At 31.3% G+C, this 18,274-nt stretch overlaps 2 protein-coding genes across 2 annotated transcripts in view; both read right to left on the reverse strand.

Moving 5' to 3' along the window:
- Positions 1–18,274, reverse strand: part of LOC115989551 (putative disease resistance protein RGA3) — a 105,518-nt gene that overhangs the window by 65,106 nt on the left and 22,138 nt on the right. The window lies entirely within an intron of this gene.
- LOC115990113 (putative disease resistance RPP13-like protein 1) lies at positions 6,879–8,013 on the reverse strand. Its single transcript, XM_031113973.1, has one exon. The coding sequence runs from the start codon at positions 8,011–8,013 to the stop codon at positions 7,066–7,068; it is 948 nt and encodes a 315-aa protein (XP_030969833.1). The 3' UTR covers positions 6,879–7,065.

Here is an 18,274-nt window from a genome sequence, read left to right on the forward strand (position 1 = left end):
AAAACTTTATAGTGTAAAATTTAAACACCCTTAAACTTTAAGAGTGTATTTTGCAATTTACCATTTTCTTTATTTATCTAATTTAGGTAACTAAAATAATACAGACATAAAATAAGGATTTATTTAAATAAATAGATATGTGACAAATTTTTATTTGTTGAGCATAAAGTGAAGTAGGTAGAATGAGACAAAAAATTTAAACTCCATTTGTCATCTATAGGATTCGGGTATGTCTGACCCACTCAATTTAATTTCAGCTTTAGTCGAGGAGAGAAATGTTTGTTTCTTTTGAAAAAAAGCTGATGAAAGACTGCAACTTTCATATACAGTTGCTTTCATATACAACTATCATAACAAGGAGGTGGTATATCCTGTACTAGGCATATATGCCGGACCATTGCTTTAAGCTTCAATAATGGAGAGAAACACTTTGCCATTGTTTGCTTTCGATGCAGAGGAAAGTGTTTCCTCTGCTATTGATGCAAGTTGGTGGAAAAAGGTTAAAAACATTGTGTTTTGTCTGCTTTCCTATCTTTTGAGTCTGTTGGCTTATCTATTCTTGCTTTCTCATTAGTTTTTTTTTTTTTTTGGGGGGGGGGGGGGAGTAAAACATGTGTCTGCTTTACCCTTACCATCTTTTGGAGGTCTTTTTTTAAAAATAATCTTTTGGAGGTCTTATGAAATAATAAAATTAAGAGCTATTTAACTAACTCAATTTTTATATATATAATAAAAATTATGAGAAAATTTTACCCATTAAAATCAATACTTGTAATTACTATATTATAGTTGAAATTATATTATGCAAGTTAGTTAGATAGAATGATTTTACTTTATGAAAAATTAGTTACTAACTCGTGCGATGCACGGAATAGTTACTGGATGAGTTTCAGAAAAAAAAAAAAAAAAAAAAAAATTTGAGTTGGAGTAGTAATAAAAAATGCATGAAATTTTTTGTAAAAAAAATGATATCAAAAGAAATAGCACAAAGTTTTATTAGTTAGGTAGAAGAAAGCAATGTTGTTTTTGTTAGTTTTTAGACCCCTTAACACAATATGTTTAACTTACTTTACTAAGTCAAGTTGATTAACAATTCACTTATTCAAATCAAGGTTAAACATTCATGAGTAAAACATTCATAAAGCAGAAGAATAAAGAACACAAAGAACTTATCACCCAAGAAAACTAAATCAGTAAAAAAAAACTGAGGATGATTTAACCTAGCTATCATTAAGGTAAAAACCGATCCACTATAAAAGAATTGAATTTTTACAATAAGACTTGGACCACTAACATTCTATTGCTACCTCGAGTAGAAAACTTACTACCACGAGCACGTTCTAGCTCCAAGTCCATGAACTACTTCTTTCATGAATCTGCTGCAACCACAAGTTCTCCTACTTGTGACTTTGAGACTCCACTCAAAGGTTTTGTTGTTCTTTAAAAGTTCTTTATGCAGCAACTGAATCACCACCAAATCTTGATCTTGGTAGAGCTTTCCGTGTGTTCAAAGGTAAACACCTCTCAAATCTCACAATAGAGCAAACACACAACTATTCAGAGACTACTAAAGCGTGGCTAGGGTTTTTCCTTTTACACTTGGTGTAAAACACTTTACCCCACATGTTTCGTGGGCTTGGGTTATGTTTGAAATTTCTGCAAAATTTCTGGATCTGCGATTTTCAATCGATCAAACCTAATTCTCGATCGATCGAGCCTTGCAGATTTACACAGTAAATTTCTGCAATTACTCGATTCAAACTTACACTTAAATAAACTTTGAGTATGCCTAAATCTAGACTCATAGTTTTGATCATGGTTTGTCAACACAATACAAGATGTTGTTCTAATACATTTAGCTCCTAAACTCTTAGAACCTAACAAACTCCCCCTTTAGCAATCCGTGACAAAACTCATTACAAGTAAATAAAATGCTCAAAGTGAAAACAGCCCAATTACACATTGTTGCCCTAAATACAATTCAAACTAACTACTACATTGTTAGGTTCTAAAAGTCTAGAATAATTGGCAAATTGTGAACACAAAATTGTCTAGATATAGATCCTAGAGTCTATAGGTATTATTAGACAATGCTCAAGGTGATTCAAGTCAAGATCCAAGAACAAGCAAGCTATAGAAAGAAGAATTCAGAACTTCCTGGTTCGATCAATCAAAAGACAAGCTCGACCGATCAAAACACGTATCTGCAAAATTTTATTTCAGCCCAAACTCTACCTTAACGTATTGGGTTTCAAGTAAAACACTACTAGTATATAAAGAAAACCCTAAGCATGTTTTTATAAGGATTTTCAAAGAGAGAAGAGTGTGCCTCTTTTGTATCTAGGGTTTTGTACCCAAAAAGTTCTCTCATATCTTCTACCAGTATTATTCCTTAAAGAATCTCAAGATCCGATGTTGTAGAAGTTGTTGCCTTCTCTAGTCATCAAAGGTGCTAATGATCTAAAATTTCAAGAGTGGTCTTGGAGTCACAAACATGAAAGTTGTGTTTTTTTTATCACAAGTGTGGGTGCTTGAGTTGCAAAGGCCAAGGAAAGAAGTAGTTAGTAGAATCAAAGCTATCATGGGGTTTTGGTAGTAAGTATTCTACTCAAGGTAGCAATAGGATGTTAATGGTCTAAGTTCTATTGTACAAACTTCAATTCTTTCATAGTGGGTTTTACCTTGAGGATAGCTAGGTTAAATCCTCCCCAAGTTTTTTACCGATTTGGTTTTCCTGGGTCATCATATTGTTGTGTTATTTAATTTTCCGTTGCTTTACATGATATGATTGTTTTGTTTTAACCAAGATTTGAATAATAAACTTAAGCATTCACTTGGTTAATTAATTAGGTTAAACAATCTATTTTACATGGGTCTAAAAACTTACAAGTGGTATCAAAGCGGGTTAACTCTTAATTTAGGTTATTATACCTAGAGTTGATCTTTGATCCCTGTTATCATGGATAATTTTAAGTGTCTTACTATTTTTGATTGTGATGTTTTGAACAAAAAGGACACTATTGTTTCAGTTGATCTTTTTGAGGCTTGTGAAAGGAATTTGCAGGATTTCAGTCTTTCTCAGAAGATTGGTGTAATCCCTCAAATACACTCTGCTTCACGTGGATTTTCACCTACAAAACCAAAGACTTGTGCTATATGGGTGAGAAAAGATTCTCTAGGGTGAGTGTTGTTTACTTGTCCTTGATTTAATTTTTTCAATTGTTTATGGACATGTTTTGTTTTGTTTTGTTTTGTTTTTGTTTTTTTTTTTTTTTTTTTTTTTTTTTTTTTTTTAAGGTTGTTTTTTTTTTTAAAAAAAAAAAAAATCCAAAAACACTGAAATTTTCAAAAAGACAAAAATATTTTATTTTGTATCTAGTTTTATTGGTTTTGAGGGTTACATGAGTTATAATTTTTCTCTCTTAATTTAGAACATGCTTGACATTGTAGAGAAACTTGAATAGTATGTGTTATATAAGTGCTAAGCTATTTATGATTTTGTATGAGTATGTACTAATTTGTACATGTACTCGTAGGTTAATTAAGAAATTGATATTTTTTGTCTGTGTATCCTCTATAGCTTAGTTAAGCACTATCATGCACAGCTTTGCACTGTTCATTTAGCATAACGTGTGCTTTTTGTTTTTGGTCATAAAATTTTTTTAAAACCAAAAAGATTTTTGTGTTTTGTATTACATATCATGGATTTGTAATCAAGGTTGGCCTATTATTTTTACATAACATGCTTGTGTACCTTATTTAGCTTGGATGAACTTATCTTACTGCACTTTGCTAGTTTTAGTTATGTAGTGTATGTTGTGTGGGAATTGTTTATAGTTTTTTATCACATGATTTTGATTTTGAAGTCACATGCTTTTGATTGTTAGGACTTGAACTTAATGAGAAATGTATAAATAACAATCTCATCACTGTTTACTAGCCAGTCATGAACACTTTAGTGCATATCATAAGATTTTGTGCTCGAGAAAGTGTAACACATGCACAAAAAGAACATAAGATGTAGTCTCGAATTAATAATAAAATTGGTGTGTACATTATTGGGCCATAATAAAGATGACACAAATAAATAAAATTGGTGTGTACATTGTGAGGCAAAAAAAAAAAATTACATGATTGAAAGCTTGTTTTCTAGGAGATGTGAGAGTTATATGATGTAAATCTTTAGGTGATAGTCACTTTCAAACTTATGTGATGAATTTTGTAGACATTGTGATTGTTTACTATCTACATATCATCTCACATATATCTCAAGCTATTACTAGTTGCACACACTGCACAAGTTATTCTTTGCTAAACTTAGTACATGATAGTGTGTGTGAATTTGTTTTGGCCATCCAAGATTATATGTTCCTTGATTTTAATGCAAAATGTGTTTGATGTTTGAGTTTTGAGGACAAATTGGTTGGAAAAACTTGTTTTTGGAAGATCTGGGTTGAATTCAAGTGTTTTTGAAAAACTTTTAAACTCATACTCATGCATTTCATTCATGAAATACTGTGATTTGAGGAGTTTCTGCATAAAATTACTCTGTTTTTCAGAGATTTAAGTTTTCCAGATTTTCAATCAATCGAAATTGTTTCTCGACTGATCGAAATTGCGATTAAAATTTTGATTTGAATCTGCCTAACTCGATCGATACTCAATCAATGCTCGATCGATTAAAACTGGAAAATTTTCAGTTTTTAAGTTTTTGACCAAAATTCTTTTTCATGCATCATTTATGTGTTAGGATTCACATGTATTGCATTGTTTTTTGTATCCATCTTGCAGTTTTGCAGTCATATCTCTCATTGTTTTCACACATAACATGCATACACTTTGCTAAATTGGGTACTCAACTTGATCTAAAAATTAATTGATTAATTTTTGAGTTATGTACTTTTTAGTATATACTATTTTTATGTGTGAACTGCAGAAAATATTTTTCTTAAAAGATATGATAGATAATCAATGTGCAAATATTTTCTCTACTTGATTTGAGTTCAAACACTATATATTTATGGGCCACATAGTGTCAAGTTTACATCTATTGAAAGAGAGAATATTTTTCCTCATGTGTATCCTCAACTTAGTTTTTAAGTATGTTTTGTGCGTCTTTATTTTCCCCACCTCCTAAATTTTCCCCAAAACTGTTTTTTTCCAAAACTTGTTTTGTTTTTTCTATTTTTATAGGGGGAGAAAGTTTTTTTTTAACCTTTGTTGTTCTTAGAGGGAGTTGTTACTCTTCATAGGGGGAGTTGCCTCTATTCTTTATAGAACTAGATTCATTTGTTTCCTTGATTCTCCATTTTCTCTTAACTTTTGTTGCGTATGTTTTCTGTTTACTCTTTGTTTGAGTTGTTTTTGTCATTACGTGACAAAAATGGGGAGAAATAGATGAAATGTGAGAATCCTGTTTAAAAAAGTTTTTAAAATGTTTTGTTTAGGGAGAGATAAAATTGTTTTTGAAAGGGGGAAAATATAAAAACTTTTTGATGTATCTAACTTAGGGGGAGAGTTAGAATTTACTTTTGTTTTTATATTGTGTTTCATATTATTGTTTATATGTCTTTCTTTCCACACATGCGGTGATGTGTTCTTTTGAGTGTTTCAAGAAAGACAGGTACATTCTGATCAAGACCTTCTACCTCTTCTTGTAACTTCTAGGTTAGGAGTCTTAGATTAGAATTTTTGTTGTATTTGGGCATTTTATTGTATTGGGTTGTTCTTGTATTTAAGCATTTCATTTTGTATGTAAGTTTTGTTAGGAATTGTCAAAGAGGGAGATTGTTAGGTTCTAAAAATTTAGAACAATTGGCAAATCGTGAACACAAACTTGTCTAGATATAGATCCTAGAGTTTATAGGTATTATTAGACAATGCTCAAGGTGATTCAAATCAAGATCCAAGAACAAGCAAGCTGTAGAAAGAAGAATTCAGAATTGCCCGGTTCGATCAATCGAAAGACAAGCTTGATCAATCGAAAGACAGGCTTGATCGATCGAAACACGTATCTGTAGAATTCTATTTCAGCCCAAACTCTACTTAAACATATTGGGTTTCAAGTAAAACATTACTAGTATATAAAGGAAATCCTAAGCACGTTTTTATAAGACTTTTTAGAGAGAGAAGAGTGTGCCTCTTTTGTATCTAGGGTTTTGTACCCAAAAAGCTCTCTCATATCTTCTACCGGTGTTATTCCTTGAAGAATCTCAAGATCCGATGTTGTAGAAGTTGTTGCCTTCTCTAGTCATCAAAGGTGCTGATAATCTAAACTTTCAAGAGTGGTATTGGAGTCACAAATAGGAGAGTTTGTGTTTTTTATCACAAGTGTGGGTGCTTGTGTTGCAAAGGCCAAGGTAAGAAGTAGTCCGTAGACTCGAAGCTATCATGGGGTCTTGATAGTAAGTTTTCTACTCGAGGTAGTAATAGGATGTTAGTGGTCTAAGTTCTATTGTACAAACTTCAATTCTTTCATAGTGGATCTATTTTACCTTGAGGATAGCTAGGTTAAATCCTCCCCAGGTTTTTACCGATTTGGTTTTCCTAGGTCATTATATCGTTGTGTTATTTAATTTTCCGCTACTTTACATGATATGATTGTTTTGTTTTAACCTAGATCTGAATAATATATCTAAGTATTCACTTGATTAATTAATTAGGTTAAACAATTTATTTTACAGGGGTCTAAAAACATACATACCTATCAGTTGTAGGTGTAGACAGTAGCTTCGAATGAATCAACTTGTAAATTCTTGAAATACTAAACAAAGCATAAATGCATGTGTGGAATATACAAGTAAACCAAAATAGAAATTCTTGATTTCACAAAATATAAATAAAAGACATATATTATAAAGAATAACCATCATATAATGTATAAACATCACAATATAATCATAATGTATCAAAGTTTGTGAAACAAGAACTAAAATAAAAGAAATAAAATACATACATCAAAAAAAATATATACATCTCCATAAAAGAACTCCCCATACCAAAAAAAAGTTATCTCCCCCTATCACTATGCACTCCCCCTTTTTGTAACGTATTGCCAAAGGGCAATCATGGCTGATCCAAGGGTGGAGCTGGTGGAGAGGCACCTCTAGTGGCAGCAAGCTCAGCTCGTATGGCAGCAACCTCATTGAGCAAATCCAAGAGCAGCTGTCCATGTGCTGAATGACCTGTAAGAACTAGTAAAAACTTTTTTCCTATCAAACTCTCCTTCAATGTAGTTTGAATCATATTAAAGTCTGTAGTGTCATATATTTGTAAAGTGACAGCCTCAAGAATTAATTTTGTGATCTTAAGCACATCAAATTCTTCAGAAACACAAACCCAATATCTAAGGCGAAAATGTTTAGTGATTCTTTGATCATTGTAGATAAGTCGAGCAAGGGTGGTCTTGCCAATCCCACCCATGCCCACTATGTGAATCACACAGGGGTGGTCATTGGTTTTTGCATCATTTGAGATTAACAAGTTGACTATTGGCTCTTTATCATCATCCCTACCATAAATTCTAGTTTCTTTTAGTACAGAAGTTGTGGGAACTCTTTGGGAAGATTTCCCTTCAACACCTGCTCTCAGGCCTATAACATTTGTTTGTGTAACTAGAGATTCCAGCCTATCGAGGACTTTTTCTATGTTTGATTCTAGTTTCATCCCAGTCCAATTAAATGAAGTAGAGATAAAATTATGTACCTTACTCTTAGCTTCCAACTGGCACTGCAAAACTTTAGTAGCAATCTCATCCAAAAGGTCCTCTGCATCATAGACATCATCTTTGAGCTCATCAAGCCACTTTTTCACAGCTGGGTTAGTGATTTCTTTTTCCTCTGCATCATTGAGCACTGCGTTAAGGGCAAGACAAGAAGTCTCCAACTTCTTTAGCAGTGTATCAGAGACTTTTCTTCCCCGGATGAAGTCCAGAACCTCTCGAGATGCCAATCTGTGAAACAACACGCGAAGGGTTGCATTCAGAATTGCTCCTCCCACTAGGGCCTCAGTCATGTTTTTCTTTTTGCAATTAATGGAAAGAAATTGGATAAAAATAACTACAGCAAACTAAAAGAGATCAGTTTGTTACTTTGTGGTGTAAAAGCCCGTGCACTTCTTACTTGATTTATAAAGATGCAGTCCTTGTCCTTAGGTGAGGTGCATGCCATGCCTTCATAGCCGTCGAGGTTGACTTGACCTTGCTTGGTAAGGATGAATTTCACAGTTTAGATCAAACGCAAAGGATGACGAACAAGATATGAATAAACTAATGAGAATGGCACAAAGTTGCAATTTGAAGTAGTCCTTTTCCATGAAAGTTATTGTCATTTCTATTTCTTTTTTTGGTAGCATATTGGCAATTCTATAAATCTTATGTTAATCATCTTTGCGATTACATTATCACGAATTTTTCTCACTAATTCATTGAAAGGGTCTACTCTACAGATAAGTTGTGGCAAAAATGATATCTAGCTGGAAATGGATGTTCATTCCCTTTTTCTCCAGGTGAACCGTTTCATGATCCAAACAACTCTATTCCAAATACCGTCAAAAAAATTACTATGATTAAATCTGTGTAACGCAATGGCTTTTAACTAGTCTATAAGACTATAATATTAATAACAGGATTTCCCTTCTGCTTAAAAAAATTTAAAAAAAAAAAAATAGGATTCTCTGTTTGGATTTCAACATTTTGTTTACTAAAATATCCTTACACAAATTCTTAAACTCTCTAAAATACCCCTATCTTTTAGTTAAATACTGTAATCTTAAATTTAAAAATACAAACCGGTTAAAAAAATAATTTACTATTTAAATTCCCCTATATTATTTTTTTTTCCCTTCTACGATCTGAATTACTACTTTTTATTTTAAACTCAAATTTCAAACTTTTATCAACTTTCACATAGAGAAAGATCTCAAAAATTAGGACACTATCTCTATCTCACTTTTAAACATTATGACACTAAACCCGAAATTAAAAAAATAATATAATGCAATGATCGAGGCTAATTTTAAAATAGGGGTAATTGTAGTAAATCCACATGTGGTTTGGCTCGAAATCACTTAACCTACCCGTGGTTTAAAAAGTGTTACTTTGCCCACCTGAGGTTTGATCTGTTTGTTTCCTATAACCCACCTCTGTTAAAAATGTGGGCAAATATGTATTTTTGCTTTAATTTTATGTTTTTCTCCTCCCAAGACAAAACAAAACAAAACATACAAAAACAAGGAAAACAAGATCAAAAAAATGTTATTTGTAAAAAATTTAATACTGGCCTAAGAACTCCAATAAATCACAAAATGTCTTTGTAACACACTCAGGGCATTCCACCAACAAAAGTGGTATTTCCTTCTCAAATTCTTATCTGAAACATGGCTTCCACCTCCATTTCAATCAATATTACCACCATTGCACAGATTGCGACAATGGTAGGTGATAAGCTCTCAATCATGAATTATGTCATGTGGCGTGACCAAACTCAGCCACTCATTGAGAGCATCCAAATGCTCAATCACAAAACAGAAGGTTTTCAACAACCAAAAGTTGTCTTGACCACTCAGGGAGGAAAAGAGAAAGTCAACCCTACATACATGACTTGGAAGCAAGAAGATGGACTCATAAAGAGTCTCATTATTGACCTCGACACAACACTAGAAGTTTGGAAATGTCTTTAGGATCGCTATGCAAACTCCTCAAACGAAAGAGTACGAGATCGGCAACGAAGCTGCAAGAAATCTCTCTGCTCTTTCTCTGTCCCAGATCTCTCCCTCTGTCTTTCTTCGCTCAAACCCCAGTTTAGTCTTGGTTGTATGTAATAATCTCTTAATTTTCCACATTTTTATTTTTTCTCCGAAACAATGCAATCTCTTAATTTTCATTATTACCCACTTCATCAAAACTTATGTAATAATCATAGAAAATTCACCAAGAAAGGGGGTTGGGTTCTTGTGCCGTTATGAAGTTTGAAATGCAAAAACATTTCACAAACTTTTTTTTACCAAATAACATTTTTTTGATCTTGTTTTCCTTGTTTTTGTATGTTTTGTTTTGTTTTGGGAGGAGAGAGACATAAAATTAGAGCAAAAATACATATTTGCCCATATTTTTAACAGAGGTGGGTTACGGGAGATAAACAAAGTAAACCTTGTGGGTAAAATGATATGTTTTAAATCACAGGTAGACAAAGTGATTTCAGGCTAAACCACAAGAAAGTTTGTTGTAATTACCCCCTTAAAATAATACTATGATGCGTGTCATCCAACCAAAACATTACCAATAAATTTGCTAAGAATTTTAAATAACTTAAATTAAATATTAAAGCAAAATCATTACTCATAAGAAAGTAAAAAAGATTATATTGTCGAAAATCCCTTTTTTGGATTAAGAAAGGAGTAGAACTTTCTATTTATAATGGACCAAGTAAGTGACTACAAGATTCATTACTTAATATTCATTTTTAAGTGGTCATTATTGATTTAGCTCAAATTTTGGGATTTTTGGGAGCTCAATCTAATATATATATATATATATATATATACATATATATATATATATATATATATGTGTGTGTGTGTGTGTGTGTAAAATTTTATATATTACTAAGAATGTTTTCCAAAGCTTTAAGGAGCATATAATGTGACTTCGCCTCTGACTAGATCTCACTTTATAATATATATATATATATATATATATATAAACAACTCACGTTTTGACTAAAGGATAAGATTTTACAATAATTTATAATTAAAAAAAAATTCTATTCAAACTATATGTCTATTATTAAAATTTTCTAAACTTAAATCTACACAACTCAGGTTTCTGTTATTTTCTTGAAGTATAATAAATTTTGGACTTAGAAACTGTGGTTGGGTTAAGTGACTACTCTTACTATATATATATATATATATATATATATATATATAAAATAAAAATAAAAAAAGATTCACATTTTGACTAAAGGATATAAGATTTAACAATAATTTAAAATAAGATTTAACAATAAATTAAAAAAAATTTAAATTATATTCAAACTAAAAGTCTATTAGCAAAAAATTCTAAACTTAAATCCTACACAACCCACATTTTTGTTTTTGTTTTTTTTCCTCAAGTATAATGAAAGTTGAGCTTAGAAGTCGTGATTGGGTCAAGTGGCTACTCTCACTAATTAGTAAATTAATTTTATTAAAAAAAATAAAAGTAGCTCACGTTTTGACTAAAGAATAAGATTTAACAATAATTTAAAACCAATTTAAATTCTATTCAAATTAAAAGTCTATTATAAAAAATTTCAAAACTTTAACAATAATTTAAAACAAATTTAAATTATATTCGAGCTAAAATTCTATTAAAAAATATTCTAAACTTAAATCCCACACAACCAACACTTTTTTTTCCTTCAAGTTGCATCTTATTAAATTAATATTTTAAGATTCAGATCTTTTAGAGTTCTTAAAGTACTCTACCAGGTAGAGTTTTTTAAATTTCCACCATTCTTTTTAAAACAAATGGTTGAGATTATACCACATCATCAATCCATTACATTCTTAAATTTGTCTTTCAAAAAAAAAAAAAAAAAAAGAGTACTACTATCAAATGTAGGATTACTAAATGAGTCTAATCAATCTCCTTCTTCTTTTTTCTTTTTCTTTTTTTAATTTTATTTTATTTAAATCAGCAACCACAAAAGCTCTCCTACAGTCCTACCTGAATCAAGGGCACAATCAAATCATCCATGTATGTTTATTGGAAGAGCAAATAAACCATATAAGTAAAATCAAATCATCCATGGTAGTTTAACGTTAATAGGAGTTTTTTTTTTTTTTTTTGAAAGATAAATTTAGGGATTTATTAATGGATTAATTATGTGGCGACATCTTGGCCATTTATTTTAAAAGAATGGTGGAGATTTAAAATACTCTACCTTGTAGACTACCCTAGGAACTCTAGAAGATCTAAATCCAATATTTTATTAGTATATTAAGCTACAAAGCTCTTAACTAAGGGTAAGATTTAACAATAATTTAATTTAGATAAAACTTTATCATCTAAATTTTAGAAATTTAAATTCTACTCCAACTAAATGTCTATTATCAAAATTTTCAGAACTTATATATATTCAATAAATTAATTATATATTTTTTATTTGGATAAATTTCCTCAATTAAGGGATAATATTTAACAACTATTTAAATTAGGTAAAATTTTATCATTTAAATTTCAACAAATTTAAATTCTATTCAAACTAAAAGTCTTTTATAAAAGATTTATAAATTTAAATCTCACACGAAAACCCATGTTTTCTTTCTTAACAAAACTCACATTTTAACTAACGGATAAGATTTAACAATAATCATATTTTTATTTTTATTTTTTCCCTCAAATTACATGTTTTAAAAATAATTTAAAATAAATTTAAATAATATTCAAAATAAAAGACTATTATAAAAAAATTTGTAATCTCACTTAGTGTAATATATTATTAATATTTATTTAATAATTTAGTTTTAATTATTTTAAAATTGTTTAGCTTAAATATGAATCCTCATCAAGCCATGCGTCACACAGGAATTATATATATATATATATATAGCCAAAGTTGAGAGAAAATCAAATTTAATTCCAAATTGAAGTTTAATTTTACGCCACGTGTCTCAGCTAATTTTTTAAATTTGTGTATTAAGAGAATTATTTGGTGCAAAAATCAAAAAGTCTAAATTCAATTAGATTCTAAATTGAATTTTAATTAGAGTTCAATTTTGCGCCTTGCCATCAAATTTTTTAATTTTTGTAGCAAGTGAATTACTAGGTGCAAAAAACGAACAATCTAAATCTAATTAGATTCTAAATCATGATGCAAGTATTCTGCTAATTGTTTTTGATCTTATTTGATCTTGTATTTTTATGTTTTTTGTGTTTTTAGAGGAGAGAGACATAAAAGTGGTGCAAAATTACATATTTAACCCTATTTTTAAGAGAAGTGGGTTACAGAACTCTTGCTGAGCTAATTTTAGGTGGGTAAAGTGTTAAATTTCAAATCACAGGTAAGCAACTTAAATTTCAAGCAAACCACAAGTGGGTAAGTTTTAATTTGACTTTTTTTTTTTTTTTTTTTTTACATCAATCCCAACCAAACTCAAAAACTCATTGTCTCAGTTCTAAAGTGTTAAGTTAAGATAGCTTGACCCCAGTTAATTAATTCAATTGCCCAAGTTGATTAATTAGGTTCAATTGCATGCAAAGTGTGAAGGCACCAACAAATTACCAAATAAACTAAATGTAGCGAAAATTAAATTTACACAGTGATTTTTTGACAAATAGAGAAAACCTCTCACAAAGCAAAAACCCCATCGGGTGATTTTAAGGTCACCACTCCCAAGAATTCACTAATCAACAATCAAGCGGTTACAAGAATAAGGAATCTTACCACTATCCTGGCTTATTCCAAAATACCAACTAACAATTGAACCTTTGCTTCAATACCATATTGAACTTGATCTTGTAGTAGCCTTCTTTCCTTTGATGCACAAATCTTCAATCTATGACTAACCCTTTATATGGATTCTAGTACGTGACTAACTCCAACAACTTTGAACGATGTTGTTGGCTACAAAGTTCTTCACTTCATCAACAATGAAGATCATGAAGCACTTGGTTACAAAACCCTATGACGTATGTGAGAGTGCTTTTTCTCTAGCACTCAGGCCCAAGGATCCCGGGCCGAGAAGTTGTAGTTTGGTGGACCGGGCTTTGATTCATCGTAGTTAAAGGGCTGTTTAAGAATCAAGTGGTGCACAGGGCATGCGTCCTACAATACATATAAACTAACAAACAAGGATATTTGTATTGAACAACAAATCAAAACAGCAAAGTAATGCAGAGAACAAAATAGTAAAAGCACAAAGTAATGATTAGGGATCCTCAAATCAGTAAAGAATATTTCATTGAATTTTCTTTATTATGATTACAGTACGCTCACTAAAACGTGATACAAGGTTCAAGCAAGCTCAAAAATTACAGTCTTAAATGGTTATTCTAACCTTTAAGACTTGCAAAGTTTGATTCTTTTTTAATCCGAGTATGTGCTATAGTGGCTTTCTCTAGGATACAGGGAAGTAATTTTGCTAATTTTCTCTGAATTTTTCTTCTCGACAGAATTTTATCAATGATTCTCCCGTCCCAAAATTTTCTGCCTTTCTTCGCAATCCTTTCCCCCTTTTTATAGTGTTATTTTGGAGTCCTAGGGGAATTGTTGATTCCCTTGTTTTGCCCTCTAAGTACCAGAGTATGTGTTGTGCCCATCGCCCAGTAGGTTCAATTTCCCTATTCTTCATTCTTTCCTTCCTTTTAGTTTTGTTTTTTTAAAAGTCCATGGCTGACTACCTATTTCGGAATATGCTGAGATCACGCTCTTCACGATCCAACTTTTGGCCGTCCTTCTTCTTTATCTTTTTTCTCAAGCGGGCGAAATCCCACTCTGCCGGTTTGAAAGTCTTTCGCTGCTACTCCCTTTTTTATATTTCTTCATTCTGGTTTCCCGAGGTGCTACCCACTTGCACTATGAGAAGTCGCTGATTTTTTCCTCTTTTTCTTGCTAGGTCGTTTGACACTTGAGAAGGACGTGGCCTCTCCTCTATTTCTTGTGTTTCTTTTTGTCTTTTTCTTTTGAACTGTCTTAATCTTTTCTTGATTGTGCTTACACGCCTGGGGGATCCTAAGCCTTTTTGGCAGTCTCTGAGGATCCCGGCTCAGCTTTCTTCTTCAATCCTCTGACATGGGCTTCTTTTCTTTTTTTCTTTCTTCTTTTCTCATAAGCTTCTAGGCTTGCCCTTTTTCCTTCTTGATGTTTTTCAGGCTCCAAGCCTCTATTTCTTTGGGCCTGGGTACTATGACTTTTTTAGACCTCAACAACATACAAACGCAATAGCTTCTCACAGAGAAAATAAATCTCTAGGTTTCTGTATCCATATATGACGACTCTTAAAATAAGCCTTATATATGTTTAGCGTTGTGAGAAAAGAAACCCTAAGCAAATACATAAGTTTGGGCTGAATTTCAGATCTGGGAAACTGAAAATCATAATTCTCGATAGATCGAGCTATTGTCGAGCTATCTATCAAGTTTCACATTAAGTCTCAATAGCATGCATTTGTTGAGCTATCTGTCAAGACTTAGTGAACAGTTTTTCTTCACTTGTTTCTTGAATTAATCTTCATGTCTTTTAATATGAACACTTGATATGCTTTGAACAACATATTTCTTGATATATTAAACTCATTGTAGATCTACCCAATTACAAGTAAAGTGCATTTTGTCAAAGGATTAGCGAATTACATAAAATACAACCCTAACATAAAGAGAACATCTCTTAATGTCTCTCAAAAACTCTCCCTCTCACTTTTACAAAATCTAAGATTAGAATTCTCTCTTTTTTAATTATTTTGAACTTTTTATACAAAAATAAAAAAGTTACCAACTTTTTTGACAGTTTTTTCTATTCCCATTAAAATGTTTCCAAAAATGGATGATTAATGAGCATCCTAAGGGCATACATTAATCAAACATTAAAAAAGACTTTTGTGTATTTTTGTTTGTTGTATTAAGGTCTGCTCCCTATTATTTATGGGGTAATTAATATCACATGTCTAGCCTCTTCAATCTTTGCAGCTTTCATAATTAGTTATGGTAGCAGTGGAGCTGGATTGTTTGATATTTGTTGCTACTTGTTGGTAGTCTAAAGCCTGATGTGTTCACATTGTCTAAAGTCTCTGACATCCTCTCGTGCAGCATTTGAGAGAGAATGGTAGTTGTGGAGAGGAAGAAGAAAGCTAATCTAGAGTTTTGAGAGAGAGAGACCTCTCTGGATTTTCAATCTTAGAGAGAGAAAGCATCTGAGATTTGGGTTTTAGAAACGGATTAGTTTAGAAGTTTAGAAGTTAGAACCAAAATGTGGTTAGATAATTTGGTTCATCCGGTTTGGTTTGATGAATAAATATGCTAAGTCATTTTTTTTTTAATTGGTGGCATGTATTTATGGGGTGCTATTTGATGGAGGACCACCTCATTTGTCCACCAGGAGGGCCTAATAATTTGTCTAGGTTGGTTTTTCCTTGGACAACGTACACTTGGTGATGGAGAAATTAAAATTCAAAAAGTCTACAAAGACTGTCAAGAAGTCTCAATTAATTACCCCAATTCTCTCTTAAACAAAAATTTTACCATTTTCACTTATAATTTTCTCTTATTTTATTCAACGATTGAAATTGATTGGTTCTTTTTCCAACTTTCTTGATAGCAATTGCATCAATCTTGTTGTCGACTATCTAATTCAATGATGTGTTCTGTGCAGAAGTCCCACTACGCAGAGCTTCATTTAGACCCACAATGTACAAAAAATTATAGGTTCACAAACTTATTTTTCACCACAACTTTGTCTAGAAATTTTGAGAGAGAAGGGAAAATGATGAGTTTATGAGGAAATGGTAAGCAATAATTCAGAGCCTTGTGAGAAGTTTACAAAGAAATAGCTTCCCAATTGCATTAACCTTACTATTAATTTTTTCTTAAGGATTGATCAAGGTAGCCCTAAGGCCCATAACTGTAAAAGCCTTAAAATTATTCTTTAAAAAAAATCCTTAAATTTGTTTAATGATGTTCAAACTTTATTCCAAACCCATGCATTCTGTTTTTATTTTTTATAATTTAACAGTTGGGGTTTTGGATTTAAAACGCATGCGTTGCTTAAGATCTTCAAGAGCAGTTATTTTTTAGTTAAAACTCTTTCAAATTTTAATTTTACCTGCACTTAAGATCTCAAATTGCAAAATTTAATTTTAAGAGACCAAATGAAAGTACTTATTTTGCTTGAACAAGGTTTTACATATTCTTCGTTCATTTGTATAAAGTTAGACAATTTGATAGTTAATATAATTTGATGATTACATCAATGGATAGGAAAGAGTTGAATCCTAGATGTGTTCATTCAAAACATTAGAAAGCGTCAATTGAACTATAAAACTTTTGACAGATACTTTCAAGAGCTAAAAGCCTAAAACCCAATAATACTAGGATTTAAACCAAATAGAAAGAAAAAACAATACATCGAAATCTAAACCTTTTCTTATTATCTAAAATACAACAATATTTATCCAAAAAAATTTATAGATCAAAGATTAAAAAAATGTTAAACAAACACTTTAAGGATTCAAAAGTCAACAAAACCATGATTCAAAATTAAAAAGAAAAGAAGGAAAAAAAATCGGAGCTAGGTTAAAATACATACTTTCTTTTTCTAATATTTAAAACACAAAAACCATATTTCCAAAATTTATAAAACAAGGAAAAGAAAAAAAAAAATGAAACAAACAATTTATGGCCCAAAACCTAACAAAACCATGATTCAAATTAAAATAGAAAAAAAAAATCACATCAAATTCCAAAATTTCTCCCCCTAAAATCCAAAACATAAAATGCATCTAAAAGAATTTATGAATTATTAAAAAAAAAAAACACACACACACTTAAAGAATGCCTCCACATCTCCAAGATGTATATAGGCATTTGAATCGTGGGACTACCTGCCCTGGAGTCCGGAGATCATTACCCTTGAACTTCAAAGGACTAGTGGCAAGTGACCTTCTTTACAAGGTCGGCATTGTCTTTTGTCTAAAAATTGGGCCCATTCATGGATGATGTTCATTTCATCATCTCTACATTTTATCGCCCGAATTGGTGTATTTTAATCTCGTAACTCATTAATTGAATTAAATAAGTCTCATGACTAGTAAATAAGTCATGTGAATAAAAGTGCACGTGGATTGTCATTGGATTGCCACATATGGACTGGAGGGGAATTTTGTCCTTCCATAATAGACACGCTCCCAATTTAGTTTTCTTCTCTATAGTTGTGTCTTATAGCTGGGTTTTTTGTCATTCAATTTGATTTGAATTTTTTTTTCAGAACTCAGGTTTTCAACTAAAAAAATTAGGGAAAACATTATTGTTTTTAGGACATTGAAATGAGGGAATTAAAAACACAATGAATTACTAAAAAAAAAAAAAAAAAAAAAAAAAAAAAAAAAAACAATGCAGAACTATTCATATGCAGCACAATGAGGTAACACATTATGCTTTTAGTGTGCTTGACATCTTTCAATAAAAAAATTTTGTTAGAATAACGGTCTGGTGTCAAATTTTTCAGTCTTAATGTCCTAGTCTCTTAGATCAGCCATGATGTCATGGGGATCAGGTATGAGTGTAGGACACGTATGGTTT

Source organism: Quercus lobata, chromosome 5 (assembly GCF_001633185.2).
Source record: "Quercus lobata isolate SW786 chromosome 5, ValleyOak3.0 Primary Assembly, whole genome shotgun sequence".
Taxonomy (NCBI): Eukaryota; Viridiplantae; Streptophyta; class Magnoliopsida; order Fagales; family Fagaceae; genus Quercus; species Quercus lobata.

What these genes read in the sequence shown, in the direction of transcription:
- LOC115990113 (XM_031113973.1), bottom strand. Translation starts at nt 8,013, where the DNA reads ATGACTGAGGCCCTAGTGGGAGGAGCAATTCTGAATGCAACCCTTCGC.